At 33.6% G+C, this 16,459-nt stretch overlaps 1 protein-coding gene across 1 annotated transcript in view; it reads right to left on the reverse strand.

The window, feature by feature from the left end:
• Positions 1 to 2,400: 2,400 nt before the first annotated feature.
• LOC132715321 (protein boule-like) overlaps positions 2,401 to 16,459 on the reverse strand; it is a gene marked incomplete at its 5' end in the record, with an annotated part of 39,172 nt that continues 25,113 nt past the window's right edge. Inside the window, 4 exons of the mRNA XM_060698314.1 lie at positions 2,401 to 6,572; positions 10,856 to 10,999; positions 13,571 to 13,642; positions 15,508 to 15,612. Coding sequence (XP_060554297.1) covers positions 6,099 to 6,572; positions 10,856 to 10,999; positions 13,571 to 13,642; positions 15,508 to 15,612 — 795 coding nt within the window. The remainder of the gene's footprint in view (positions 6,573 to 10,855; positions 11,000 to 13,570; positions 13,643 to 15,507; positions 15,613 to 16,459) is intronic.

Here is a 16,459-nt window from a genome sequence, read left to right on the forward strand (position 1 = left end):
GATAATGTACAATTGTTGGGGAGATAATGAATGCGAACTATAAAGTGAAAGGGACACAACTCTTGCCAAAAAAATCATCGAACCATGACCAAATTCCAACTTTACCTGCGCATTCCTTTGACATATCAATATGTCAATTTTGAGTTGAATATGTAACACTGTTGGGGAGATAATAACAGAAACTGTAAATTTACTGTAAATTTCATACTATTTTCAACCATGACCAAATTTGAACTCGGTCTGCGCATTCCATTGACATATCCATATGTCAAATTTGAGTTGAATGTATAATACTGTTGGGGAGATAATGAACAAAAACTGAAAATTTCATATTATTTTCAAAGTAAAAGGGGCATAACTCTGCCAAAAAAATCATTGAACCATGACCAAATTCGAACTTGACCTGTGCATTTCTTTGAAGTATCTTTATGTCAAAGTTGAGTTGAATCTGTTGTACCGTTGGGGAGATAATGAACGGAAACTGAAAATTTCATATTAATTTCAAAGTAAAAGGGGCATAAATCTGCCAAAAATCATCGAACCATGACCAAATTCGAACTTGACCTGTATTTTCTCATGACATATCCATATGTCAAGTTTGAGTTGAATCTGTTGTACCGTTGGGGAGATAATGAACGGAAACTGAAAAATTTCATATTATTTTCAAAGTAAAAGGGGCATAACTCTGCCAAAAATCATCAAACCATGACCATATTCGAACTTGACCTGTATTTTCTCACGACATATCCATATGTCAAATTTGAGTTGAATGTCTGCAACCGTTACTAAGATAATGAACGGAAACTGATTATGGCGGAATGACAGAACAGGGTAACACTATATGCCCCGACCATTATATGGCGGGGGCATAATAAAACTTTTTAAATATAGCAATAGGTGCTACCGAGATAAAGTGCCATCTAAGCATATCTATTTTTAATAATTTTGAAAGGAAGTTCTTTTTAACTTTTAAAAATATCTATAGCTAGGTGCCATCAAAATTTTTTGCTTCCGTGTTTGTTTTTTTTACTCTTTAGTCGATTTCTAAACATGGATTATTTCACTGCATGCAATAGCAACTTATATAACTAAAATACGTCAATAGGCCACTTAGACTCACTCACATTCAGTTGCCAATTTACGTTCACACTGGGAATAACGATGGCTGCATTACTCATGAGGGAAGTCATATGTATTATATGGAATTGAATCTAGTAAGTTTCAAAAGCCTTCATATATTTCTTCGACCTTGATGACACAAGGAATCATCTCGTAGTTCGTTCACATCAAATACAAGGACCGTCTCTAATTACAGGTCGGACAACTTTAAATGGTGAGGGCAACAGAGACCTTCAAAAGACTGTAGGCAGTGTGCTTTTCAGTTACTGGTCGAACAAACTAAGTGGTCAAGGCTAGGAGACTTCAAATGCGGTCATCTCGTCAAAACCAAATCTTAGTGGTAATCAATTAGCCATTTAGAACTGTTGGCCAAAACAGTTATCTACTCGGACAAAGAAGGTGACATACGCACTATGGACTAGCATCATAACAGTATGATGGCACTTTTCGAAATACGCAAATTAAACAAGAGGGCCATGATGGCCCTGAGGTCGCTCACCTGTATATAGTCTACCCTCTCCCCCCCCCGGGCCAATTTTAACCCAAAGGCTTTTATTTGAACAGACTTGGTAGACACCCATAAGATGTTAAATATCTAAGTTCTAGCTCATTGGGTGTTTTAAAAGAAGTTTTTTTAAAGTTTTTACTATACACATATAGTTAAAAACAATGACACCCCTGGGGCAGGGCCAGTTTTGACCCCTGGGCTTTTATTTGAACAAACTTTGTAGATATTTACTAAAAGATGTTTCATGCTTAATATATAATATATCTAAACTCTAGCTATTTGGGTTTTTTCAAAGAAGATTTTCAAGTTTTTGCTATACACAAATAAGGAAAATCAATGACCCCCGGGGCAGGGCCAAAAAGCGATCACAAAAGCTCACCCTGTCACTTTGTGACAGGTGAGCTAAAAATACAAGAAAGAGTAAAATATACATTTAGAGTGTTAATTTTACACCTTGTAACCTACTTCTGCATCGGGCAAGAATCATTTATATTACTCTTGTAGAAGGCCACCAAAGCATCGTTTCCCTACATTGTGGTTAAAATCCAGTGCCCCATTTATTTTAGAGATTGTCCAGTTTCATTTGTTTCCAGTCAAGCACATTGTAGCGAAGGATTTTGAAATAAATTAGAATTCTCCATATTTTAAACAAATTTATTACATGGTGTAGACTGAAAATAAGTAAAAAGTGGACACTTTATGGGGATGATGGGCAACATCTCTACAGCTGTCCCATATATAAAACAAAAAGTTCGACAAAAACAAACAACATCAATATTCGATTTCTTTTATTGTTACTAGAATAAAGATTAGCACTTTTGTACAAAGAAACATTTTACAAGAGTATCTAAATTTTATTTTCATCTCTATCTTCAAAAATCTCTATACAAATTACTTGTACAATACTTTTTCAATAATTAAGGATACTCACATTCAATAAGCATTACTTGGTCTCAAAAATTTACAATAATGTATACAGGTGCTTTTACGTGTATATAATTCACCAAATAAAAGAAAATTCCAACAATTTACAATCATGTACATACAAGTGTTTTTAAAATGTACCAAATATTTTATTCACTTCCTTAATTAAAGAATAAAACCATCATTTAAGATGCATTCTCATGGAAAAAAACAACAGAAATAAGCTACATGTACTGTATTAAGCACCATATTTATTTTACTAAGACTAAAATGAAATATTTTCACTGATGTATAGATGAAGCTGCAGAAAATGAAATGATTTAAATCTCTAAAATACATGATAGAATTCTCAAAATATTACATATTATACATACATATAAAACATTTGTAAATATCTAAATACACATGAAAGCAATGTTAGCACATTAAAAACCTAGTTCTTGGATAAAGGAAGGCACTATATTTTTGAAGGAAATTACGATAGGTGTTTTGAGCAATAATTTTCATTTCACAACATGCACATCTAGATGGTTAATTACAATGAAACATAAATGAACAGACTTTTTTAATAATCTAATAAAATATGACCAAATAATTATCATATACATCATATTTTTATAAAATTTCAGTAAAGGATTTACAATCTATAATTTAAAACTACATATAGAATCTTTGTTATAGTGGTTTACAGATCAGAATCTCTCTCAAAACAGCTTCCATTAGTTAATTCCTATCTGTTTGAAGAGTAAATTCCCTCATTTCAACATCCTTCAAACCAAACTGTAAAAAGTATTATGTCAAATCAATTTTTGGCCAAAAAGCAAAGAAAATTTTAGTCAACCATTCTGGGCCAATATATAACTTATAATGATATAATGTAAATTCAGATGAAAGATCTTTTATCAAATGGATAAATTCCTAAATGGTATATCAACAACTTGCTAAACAATATAAACATGTGTATACAATAAGTACATATATTCAACATTCATACCTAGCATAATTTTACAAGTATTTGATAATCAACAAAAAATATCAAAAGTGTAAAGGAATTAAAGAGTATTCAAAATTATTAAATTCTGTATCAATCTGTTATTAAAAATTCTTGTCTTTCATTAAACATGAAATAACTTTTAATACTTGGTTATTATGATCAAATACATTATACTGACAAACAATGTAAACGGTAGACATTTTTTACCTCAATAAATATTTCTTCATTTTATTTGATCTACCAGCGAGAATTCACTTTACTCTTGCAAAAAGTTTTGACATAATACATAAAAATTCAATAGAAAACTAAAAATTAAACTCCAAAGTTGTCAGTAACTATTTTCCTCAGAATAAAATCCATTTTTGGATCAAATCAGATTTTTGTTTACCAAAGAAAAACTTTTTATTCTTGCTGTAATAGAGGACAGGTTAAGCAGTTTGATAATGTTTTTTGTTTTTGTTTTTCTAATTATTTCCTGCAATTAACAATTTATTGCTTTCAATCAATTACACACTATTTTCCAATTTTTTTTTTTAATACATGGCTCATTTTTACATTTTATCCTATGTATAAAAGCCATCATCAACACATTATCTTCTTTCTCAAATCACACTAAGCAATGATCATACAAAAAATACATATAATTCAGTCGACATGGTTTGCAATCATCAATCAATTCAATAAAACAACGAACTAATCTGAAACAACTACATTTAGCCCAGCATACATATGGATCTCATGCATGAATGCTTATTCTTCAATAATCATACTGTAACATGCATACTGATACATTACAACTAAAGAAATCTTTTACTAGATTAATCAGAGAAAAACAAGCATTTGATAGTATTGCGGGCAATACAGTAGTCCCCTACCGGTCCCTCAAAAAGTTCTTTAATTGTCATACACTCCTGTGTATTGCCATTTATAATGAATTTGAGGATGAAGTCTGTATTTGAAAATATCAACCACAAAACATAATAAAATAAGTTTGTCTATATCACAGTAATGTGTTAAGTTTCCATGCTTAGTAAGGAAATTATGTTTATACAACCTTGTCATATTATTACGATGTGGGATTTTAAAGTAAATCCTATAAGGAATGAAGAAGTTGGAGTGAAAATACCAGTTTCTCGAAAAAAATCTAAGTTAAAAGGGGGACATAATTCTGGAAATAGTCTTGCTAGAGTATTTAACCTTCTCAAAAATGTCGAGTGATAATAAGAAACATATAATATGAAGTTTGAAGTAGATACATTAGGAAATAAAGAAGTTATTTAAAAAAGACAACATTTTTTCCCCTAAAAATCTAAGTTCAAGGGAGGTAATACTGATATTTTTTGTGCTAGAGTTATAAACCTTGTCACATATGATGTGGTTGATGACCAGAAACTTAAATTTAAAGTTTGAAGTAAACACCTTAAGAAATAAAGAACATATAGTGAAAAAGCTGAAAAATTTAAATCAGAAATCTTGAAATTCAGGCTATTTGTTGCCATGGCAACCAGAATTTTCAACATAGGAAGAAAAGAAAAAGATGTGCATAATCTCCAGACTGCCATCTACCCATATTTCAAGTTTCATAAAAATATTTTCAGTACTTTTTGAGTTATCACTGGATCCAGTTTATGTGTTAAATTTGCCATATTTTCAGACTATTTGTTAATATTTAAAAAATCTAAGTTAAAGGGGGACATAATTCTGGAAAAGTCTTGCTAGAGTATTTAACCTTCTCAAAAATGTCGAGTGATAATAAGAAACATATATATGAAGTTTGAAGTAGATACATTAGGAAATAAAGAAGTTATTTTAAAAAAGACAACATTTTTTCCCCTAAAAAATCTAAGTTCAAGGGAGGTAATACTGATATTTTTGTGCTAGAGTTATAAACCTTGTCACATATGATGTGGTTGATGACCAGAAACTTATATTTAAAGTTTGAAGTAAACACCTTAAGAAATAAAGAACATATAGTGAAAAAGCTGAAAAATTTAAATCAGAAATCTTGAAATTCAGGCTATTTGTTGCCATAGCAACCAGAATTTTCAACATAGGAAGAAAAGAAAAAGATGTGCATAATCTCCAGACTGCCATCTACCCATATTTCAAGTTTCATAAAAATATTTTCAGTACTTTTTGAGTTATCACTGGATCCAGTTTATGTGTTAAATTTGCCATATTTTCAGACTATTTGTTGCCATAGCAACCAGAATTTTCAACATAGGAAGAAAAAAAAAAGACGTGCATAATCTCCATACTGCCATCTATCCATATATCAAGTTTCATAAAAATATTTTCAGTACTTTTTGCGTTATCGCGGGATCCAGTTTTGTGGACGGACGGACCGACGGACTGACAGACAGACAGACAGACGGACGGAGGGTAAACCTAAAGTCCCCTCCGGTTAAACCGGTAGGGGACTAATAAATCACTTTACAGGAGGGAAAAAAACATTGTAAACAAATTACTTAAAAACCAGCAACCTTAACAAGAAAACAAATAACGTGTTTTATTTATAGTCATTTCCAGATAAATTTTTCACTTCAGTTCTCTTCAAGGAATACTCCAAGGAGTAGGGGTACCAGTCTCCTCTGGAAGCTGTGCCATAAAAGCATATTGTCCGGAAGCCATATTTTTTGGTGGGACCATTAAACACTGTACTTTATGTCCATTCCTTACAATGAAGGGACTTGTGAAGTTTCTTCTTGACACAGTTGCAATTGGTTTCTTATAAGGCGCGACATTGATAGCACACACACTAGAATGCTTGCTTGTGGTGACTGTAGATACTGGACTAGATGTAGTAATTGGAGTATTAGTAGACATAACAGAGTTAATTATAGACATAGGGATACACTTGTCATGCTGCATGGAGCAGGTTACAACCGGAGGTGTATACTGCATCGTCGTCGCCACGACTGACACAGCCACATTTTGTGCTGGAGCTGGGACTTTTGCCTCAGTAACAGAGACGATTGGCTGGCTGACCAGTTGTTGCAAGCTTTGTTCCCCCATGGAGATGCTGCCCTGAAACAAATGCATTTCCTAGAAACATCTAATTGCATGCAAAGTATACACATGCAGTTGAGATAATGCATTAAGTTTAAACTGCATGCTTTAAGAAGCTGTATGAAAACATCTCTTACTAAAGTTCTTTTTTCTATAGTTTTACAAAGTATGTATTCCTGTTCCATGGATAAAAGTATCAGGCTGGCATTCTCTACTTTCATGTAAGAATCTTTGTACAACAAATACGAATTTATCAGAATAGTTGGGTAAAAATTGCTGTTTATGCATTTCAGTCCACATCAAAATCATAGGAAAATTGTAAGAAACATGAAAGTGCATCAAGCAAATACTGAACAAGTGTTAGTCAACTATAAACTTTCAACAAGGCAAATCTATTTTAATCTTAAAGAAACAATTTTCTCTTCAATGTCTTATGCTTGCATAGAAAAACATGGACATCAATTCATTTCTAAAATGATAATTTGTTCTTTTTTCTGAACAAAACCCTCATTCCCATTTAATGTTGTTTTTGTCGTGTTTTTTTTTTTTTCAAACATTTTCACTTTTAAATATCTTAACAAGAACAACAAGCAAGAATGAAAAAGGGTTAAAACTTTCATGTTAATATCATCAAACATGTGGAAGGTAAAAACAAACTGTATTACCAGAACGCTACAATAAATTTAGTAAACATGAATTTCAAAGTAATCTTGAGTGAAAATTAATCTGAGAACAGAATCTAAACTTCTCAAGCTTGTTATGTACCCATGAAGTTCAGCCTGACTGGAGTAAATCTCAAGTTGCAAAATATTTGGAGATCTGTAAATTTGGACAATTTGTTACTATGTAATATTGTAGAGGTTAACATATATTTGTCAATACAGAATGATCATACATCTTCTGAACAGTATAAGGCACACCATGCTGCAAAATCAATAAAAATATGCATATATTAGTGTCAAGTATGTTTGTTCATTTATCTATCATGCTGATTGATGTAGCATCCACCAAATCCATGCAGTTTTAAGATAAGCATTTTACAAACACAACATTGAGCCTTCTCTAAGTACTGGAATGAAGCAGAGATTAAATTGTAGAGTTCAAATGAAAAAACAAAAACCTGAAGACTTATATGTAAACTCTCTCTCTCCATGCATCTGAAGTCTTTTAAGTACAAGTACACCTGTGAACATTCATAACTAAGGCAAAATAAATAGATTTAAATTAATCAAGTTATTATTGCACAATAATGAGGATTTTTTTAATAGAATATGAAGTTAATAAACTTAAACTAGAACTATCACTAAATGTGATTAATACCCCCACAAGTCTGCTTCGGAAATGAGGATGTTACTAGTAACAGAATACCTTGTAATAGAATTGAAACATAGAGTTATGGTTGTGGGCAATTAAAGATAATTGTGATTCATGTATGTTGCATTTCCTTTCAATGTGGTTGGCCATTGATGAAGTTTAATTGAATTACTCTGTAACAAGTCCAGAAAGACAAAGAAAAAGAACAAAGGGCAATAACTCTATAAATACTGAAGATAGAGTTATAGTTCTTGTGCACTGCACTTCCTCTTATTGTGCTTGACCATTGTATGAAGTTGTTTTGAATTCCAACCAGTACGTTTTAAGTTATGCTCCGGACAAGGAAAAGTATCAAGGGCAGTAACTCTGTATTTTTGTCAAAATGGAGTTATGGCTCTTGTGCACTGCACTTCCTTTTAATCCCTTGACAATTGTAATGAAGTTGTACTGAGTTCCAAACAGTAGTTTTCAAGTTATGCTCTGGACAAGGAAAAGTAACAAAGGGCAATAACTCTGTAATTAGTCAAGATGGAGTTATGGTTCTTGTGCACTGCACTTCCCCTTATTGTGCTTGACCATTGTATGAAGTTGTTTTGAATTCCAACCAGTAGTTTTCAAGTCATGCTCTGGACAAGGAAAAGTAACAAAAGGGCAGTAACTCTGTAATTAGTCAAGATGGAGTTATGGTTCTTATGCACTGCACTTCCTCTCAATGTGCTTGACCATTGTATGAAGTTATAATGAATTCCAACAATAAGTCTTCAAGTTATGGTCTGGACAAAAGAAAGCAATGGAAAAGTAACAAAGGGCAATAACTCTGTAATTAGTCAAGATGGAGTTATGGTTCTTGTGCACTGCAACTTCCCCTTATTATGCTTGGCCATTGTATGAAGTTGTTTTGAATTCCAACCAGTAGTTTTAAAGTCATGCTCTGGACAAGGAAAAGAAACAAAGGGCAGTAACTCTGTAATAAGTCAAAATGGAGTTATGGTTCTTGTGCACTGCACTTCCTCTCAATGTGCTGGACCATTGTATGAAGTTATAATGAATTGCAACAATCAGTTTTTCAAGTTATGGTCCGGACAAAAGAAAGCAATGGAAAAGTAATAAAGGGCAATAACTCTTTAATTACTTTAGATAGAGTTATGGTTCTTATGCACTGCACTTCCTCTCAATGTGCTTGACCATTGTATGTAGTTATATTGAATTCCAACCATTAGTCTTCAAGTTATGGTCCGGACAAAAAAAAGAAGGCAATGGAAAAGCAACAAAGGGCAATAACTCTGTAATTACTTTAGATAGAGTTATGGTTCTTGTGCACTGCACTTCCCCTTATTGGTTTGACAATTGTATGAAGTTGTTTTGAATTCCAACCAGCAGTTTTCAAGTTATGCCACGGACAAGGAAAAGTAACAAAGGGCAATAACTCTGTAATTAGTCAAGATAGAGTTATGTTTCTTACGCACTGCACTTCCACTCAATGTGCTTGACCATTGTATGTAGTTATATTGAATTCCAACCATTAGTCTTCAAGTTATGCTCCGGACAAGGAAAATGCAACGGACAAAAAAAAAAAGCAATGGAAAAGCAACAAAGGGCAATAACTCTGTAATTACTTTAGATAGAGTTATGGTTCTTGTGCACTGCACTTCCCCTTATTGTGTTTGACAATTGTATGAAGTTGTTTTGAATTCCAACCAGTAGTTTTCAAGTTATGCCCCGGACAAGGAAAAGTAACAAAGGGCAATAACTCTGTAATTAGTCAAGATAGAGTTATGGTTCATGTGCACTGCACTTCCTCTCAATGTGCTTGACCATTGTATGTAGTTATATTGAATTCCAACCATTAGTTTTCAAGTTATGCTCCGGACAAGGAAAATGCAACGGACGTCTGGACCGACCGACCGACCGCCCGACCGACCAACCGACCACCGGGTGACTCCTATATACCCCCCCAAACTTCGTTTTTGGGGGTATAAATATAACAAAAATGAATAAATATGAGGCAATAGTTGACAATACTTAGTACAACAATGAGTTATTTAAGAAGTATATATATAACAATTTTTCTATTCCTCTCCAACTTCCAAACATTTCTTTCTCAACAACAAAACAAAGATGTTTTATGAGGTACAAAAATAGCATCTGTACAAAAAATGCAACAAAAAAGTACTTCTCAATAATAAATACTGGAATGATGTATACCTTCTCCGTACAAAATAAATACCTGTAACTAACAGATCATTCACAAATGACAGACCAATTACAATTAATTCAAACATGCATGGATAATCATTATGTTCAAACTTGCTACAGAATAAAACAAACTTATCTTGTCAATTTCAACTAAAGGGGCACATTAAATTTAGATGTCATTTAATTATTTACATTGGCATTATTTCAAGAACATGTATGCCATTTCTGTAACATCAGGACTTACTTTAAAGCAGCATGCCTCCTGCTAATATTCATGAAAATTTTGAAAATGTATTTTAAAGTACATTATGGTGAAGTCAATAAAAAATATACAACACTAAAAATCCACATAAATTACAAAAAAAAAAATCTCTAAAAAGCCCTTTCTGTGTAAGTCACTGTAGAAATATGGTGATAAACACTGCAAAACCAGTAATAAACCACACATGTAAAAATATTTACATGAATATTTAATCTTTTAACTTTTCTTAAAAATTTTAAAACATTTTTCTCAAACTTCTTGATATATTATTGCTATCCTGTGGGCAGACCCTACACAAAACATAATGAATCAGCAAGAAACTTGTTAGTAAAATAGACAATTTAGTGCTCATTTAAAACTTAAGGGAAAGCTGCTTCAAGTAAAACATTTCATAATTTAGAAAAGATAAATTTTGTATTGGTCTGCATTTATGAGGACCACTATTCAAAACAACAAATATTTCATTTACACACTATTTTGTAAATTCACAATTCTTGAATTATCACAGAGCATAATGGTTTGACATTACCTCAACCCCAGCAGTGCCATCAAGAACAGTAGCATCTGTGAATTCTGGGGCTTGATATGCCTGTGGTACTTGAGCATACATCAAATCTGGTTGCATAGCGATCATGTAAGGGTTGGCTGTAGCTGTCAAAGCTGTAGTAGGGCTCTACATTTAAATAAAAAACATTTGTTTCACTTTAACATAATTATCACACAATAAGCAGTATAATATAATTATTCAAAGCAAAGAAAATTTGTTCTGCCTGTTTCTCAGTCTAAACACAAGTGTCATGAAGAATAATGAATGAAAGCATGCAAAAACAAAAAGCTCCCGAGAAACCACTTCTTAAAGAACAGCTATTAACACTTATGTCTTACAGTCAACCAAGTTTTCTTTACAATTCAAACTTTGCAAAACTTCAAACACTTTACCATGATACCAGGTGACCATAGTTTTCTCATGAATTGCATTATTTGAAGCACAAACTAGAGCACTTGACTTACAGAACTAGAACTTTTCTGTAAGCCTAAGAGATTTCTTACTACATACAAAATCTCTTAGCTCAAGCTCTTGCACTTTCCGAGGAGCCGATTTTTAAATATTCATTTCTAAAAAATGTTGGCAACACTGAACAGACTTAAAGATTGTGATCATAAAAGCTAAACTTGAGACAATGTGATAAGGTAAGCTTAACAACAAGAGCCACTGCCGGGTAGGGGCAACGCTAGACTTTTTACTTTTACTAAAAGCAAACAAAGAAAGTTTGAACAAATCTTAACGTTTCCTTTTTATAAATTTAATTGATCTGTCTTGTCACACTAGTTTAGTCTATATATTTTGTATATATATACATACCCATTTATATATAAACGCATAATTCTGTCAAATCAATGTTATAGTTACGTTACAAGTTTATGAGGTTTCATCCCATTTTATTCAATAGTTTTGGAAATGCCAACTTACATGGAAACCACGACGAGGACCACTGGGTGAGAACAAAAGCTTTCCCTTTTCTTTGAATAGTCAAGCTAACAGGAGGGCCAAAATGTCCCCAGATCGCTCACCTGACCCATCCAACTCATCCAAGCAATTACTTAGACAAGCATCCTGACCAAGTTTGATGACAATTGAGTAAACAAGAGCTGTCCGTAAGACAGCGCGCTCGACTTTTTTATTGCTTGCCAATAAAAAAAGTTTTTGCAGTAAAAGGCAATACAAGAATCTCTGTATTTTTAAAGTGAACAATGGCCATGAGCATTAAGATATTTAGTGAAGAATTATTTTATTATGACATAATTTATGGTAAAGTGAACAAGTGGATAGGAATGAATTTTTTTAGATTTTTTAAGTTTTTTAGTGCTTGCCTATAATACAAAACATTGACAGTTAAGGGCCATAATTCAAATAAAATCTTTGACAGAATTACCTTCTCCTGGACATGTTTGGGAATCATGATTGTAAACAAGTATTCCAACTTTCAAATTAATATCTCAAACAGTTCAGTCAAAAAGTGGACTGGTACTAAAAACTTAACCAAGATTCTAAGTCGATAAAAGGCCTTAATTTTTAAAACAAATCCTTGACAGAGTTACCTTCTCTTGCGTACAGATGGGGGTAATGATGTGAAATAGCATTAAAAGTTTCAAAGCAATATCTCAAAGGGTTAAGGCAATAAGTGGATTTTACCCATATTAAATGTATTTTCTAAGTCAAAAAGGGGCATAATTCTGTCAAAAACCTTGACAGAGTTATGTCCTCTTGTCTGTTGATGAAGGTCGTGATGGTAAACAAGTATGGTCAGTTTCAAAGCAATACCTCCAATGGTTTTGAAATAAAGTGAGGTGGTACAAAAAACTTAACCAAGCTCAATACACTTTCTAAGTCAAAAAAGGGCCATAATTCTGTCAAAAACCTTGACAGAGTTATGTACTCTTGTCTGTAGATGGAGGTTATGATGGTGAACAAGTATGGTAAGTTTCAAAGCCATACTTGTAATACTTCTGAAATAAAGTGGGGTGGTACGAAAAACTTAACCAAGGTGTGACGCCGACGCCGACGCCGGGGCGAGTAGGATAGCTCCCCTTTTCATAGAAAAGTCGAGCTAAAAATGTAACCTTTAGAGTGCTAAACAGGTTTTTCCAAATTTGGGCAGTGCCACCTTGTTTTTGAACCCAGGTGACCCATATTCGAACTTGACCTAGAAATCATCAAAACAAACTTTCAGACCAATTTCCAGGATATTTGGATCAAAACAGAACCCACAATTTAGAACCCACTAAATTGTTAACAAGATTTTTCTATTTTTTTTAGCTCCTGTGACCTAGTTTGATGACAATAGAGTCAGAGTCAAAAATGTGACCACTAGAGTGTTAACAAGGTTTTTCCATATATGGGCAATGTCACCTAGTTTTTGATCCCAGGTGACCCATATTCCAACTTGACCTAGAAATCATCAAAACAAACTTTCAGATCAAAACATAAGCTTCTACAAAGTGTTAACAAGATTTTTCCATTTTTAGCTCCTGTGACCTTATTTATCATCCGAGATGACCCATGTTGTAACTCATGTGAGCAATTAGCTTGACAAGCATCCCGACAAAGTTTGATGTTGATTGAGGAGAAAATGTGACCACAAGAGTGTTAACGAACAAATAAGGATGGACGACAGACGACGGACATTCAACAATCCTAAAACTCACCCTGAGCTAGCTAAGGCGAGCCAAAAAATGTTTTTACCTGTGTCATGTATCGCCATTGACCTGCATTTGCTGCAGCCGCTGCTGCTGTAGTTGCCCACTGAGGTGAAGTCTACAAATACAGAAAAGACGAAGTCTACAAATACAGAAAAGACAAGTCAAAATAACACATGCTCAAAAGTGTATTAAGCTATATGACTGCTACCTGTAATTTACAAAAATATTGTTTGAATTTAAATGAAAAGAGCAATACCTTATTATATGTATGTCTATGAAAGAAAATTGTTTGTGCTATTTCCTCCAGAGCAAATGGCACATGCGCAGTCATTGCAGTGATTTTTTTTCTTTTTCCTCTCACTTTTTTGTGGAAAAGCCAATCCTGCCATTTGATGCCAACATGTATTCACATTAAAAAAGTGCATAACATAGATAAAGTAATACTACAAGAGCCCGGTTTGAGCCGGGTGATGCTCCCCAAATAGGTTTTGTACACAGGAAAGTACACCTCTTGTAGTTTCAGAGTTATGTCCGTGGAAAAAAGTTCAAAGTGCAATAATTCCAAAATTAGGCAAGGCTGTTACAGTTCTTTGCACTGCACTTCTAATCAATGTGATCTATCAACCTACAAAGTTTCTTGATGATATCTCTTATGATTTCCGAGTTATGTCCTGGACAATTCAAAAAGTAAAAATAAACAAAGGGCAATAACTCCAGAATTAGGCAAGGTAAAGTTATGATTCTTGTGCACTGCACATCTACCCATTGAAATTTATCTACCTACAAAGTTTCATGTTGATATCTCTTATAGTTTTACAGCTATGTCCTGGACAAGATTTTTCTAAAAGGGGAGATAATTCAAAAATAAGGCTTAACAGAGTTATGGTTCTTTAGCACTGCACATCTATCCATTGAGATCTATTCACCTACAAAGTTTCAAGTTGATATCTCTTATAGTTTTAGAGTTATGCCCCGGACAAGATTTTTCTACAAGGGGAGATAATTCAAAAACCAGGCAAAATAGAGTTATGGTTCTTTGACACTGCACTCCCCCTCGATGCCCTCTACCACTGTATGAAGTTTCAACAAATTATCTCCAAGGGTTTTCAAGTTATGTTCCGGACAAAGTTCAAAGTATTAAAATTAACAAAGGGCAATAACTCCAAAATTAGGGCAAAAAGAGTTATTGTTCTTATGCACTGCACATCTACCCATTGAGATCTAATCACCTACAAAGTTTCATGTTGATATCTCTTATAGTTTTAGAGTTATGCCCCGAACAAGATTTTTCTATAAGGGGAGATAATTCAAAAACCGGGCAAAATAGACTTATGGTTCTTTGACACTGCACTCCCCCTCGATGACCGCTACCACTGTATGAAGTTTCAACAAATTATCTCCAAGGATTTCAAGTTATGCTCTGGACAAGACAACGGACGGACAGACGGACAAGGCGCCGACTATATGCTCCCCCGAAATTTTTCGGGGAGCATAAAAAGTGACACAAACTGTCAACAAATTATTTGTATATCCTCTATTTATGGAACTTTTCAATGGCCAGAAAACACTGGACTCGGTAAAACCATGATTCTTTTTATTACATATACATGACAATATTCTGGCACTGAGCAAAATCTCATATTTTTAGAATTTTTGTTACCATTTTGGTCAGTCATTGACTAACCATCCTATATACTTCAGGACCAAATTTTTGTGATTTTCTCACAAATTTCTCACAGTAGGTCGAAACCGGTAGATAATATAATAACATAAACATCCCTGGTATTGATATGTAATTTTCTTTTTACTTGTATCTTGATTATCTAATTAGGTCTAAATTTTATTTTTCACAATTAAACTTAAGCGTGTTTAAAAATTCACAGAAGAGAAGGCACAAGCTGTTTCACAAAAAAGTGTGAAAAAAATCACTGACATGTATTGCAGCATAAACAACCTTTATAAAATGATTAGAAAGCAAACCTGTAATGATGTATAATTATATGCTGAAACTGGTACTTGGTATGTTGCATACTGTGGTTGTACATACACTGGTGGTGTCTGTGGGACCATTAATGCTGTCTGTGGCTGAAAAAGGAAAATTTATGATAATGAAACATAGTTTTACATCCAATTATATACTTATAGCTATATTTTAATAGCTAACTAAATATACAGAAATCAGTAGAGCTTTTTTTTCCCAATGGTGTTGCGTAAAAAGCTTCACGAATTTTAAATCATACAAGAGGGCTATGATGGCCCTGAGGTCGCTAACCTATATATAGGCCCCCCCCCCCAACGTTGCAGGGCCAATTTAACCCAAGGGCTTTTATTTGCACAAACTTGGTAGACACCCATAAGAAGATGTTTCATGCTAAACATCTAAGCTCTAGCTCATTGGGCTTTTTAAAAAAAGATTCTTATAAGTTTTTACTATACACATATAGTTAAAAACAATGACACCCCTGGGGCCGGGCCAGTTTTGACCCCAGGGCTTTTATTTGAACAAACTTTGTAGACACTTACTAGAAGATGTTTCATGCTTAATATCTAAACTCTAGCTATTTGGGTTTTTTCAAAGAAGATTTAAAGTTTTTGCTAAACACATATAAAGACAAGAGGGCCATGATGGCCCTGAGGTCGCTCACCTGTATATAGCCCCCCCGGCCAATTTTTACCCAAGGGCTTTTATTTGAACAGACTTGGTAGACACCCATAAGAAGATGTTTCATGCTAAACATCTAAGTTCTAGCTCATTGGGTTTTTTAAAAGAAGATTTTTTAAGTTTTTACTATACACATATAGTTAAAAACAATGACATCCCTGGGGCAGGGCCAGTTTTGACCCCCCGGGCTTTTATTTGAACAAACTTTGTAGATATTTACTTAAAGATGTTTCATGTATAATATCTAAACTCAAGCTATTTGGGTTTTTT

The sequence above is a fragment of the Ruditapes philippinarum genome, unplaced genomic scaffold (assembly GCF_026571515.1).
Source record: "Ruditapes philippinarum isolate M1 unplaced genomic scaffold, ASM2657151v2 ctg4453_1_1_1_1, whole genome shotgun sequence".
In the NCBI taxonomy this organism is placed as follows: domain Eukaryota; kingdom Metazoa; phylum Mollusca; class Bivalvia; order Venerida; family Veneridae; genus Ruditapes; species Ruditapes philippinarum.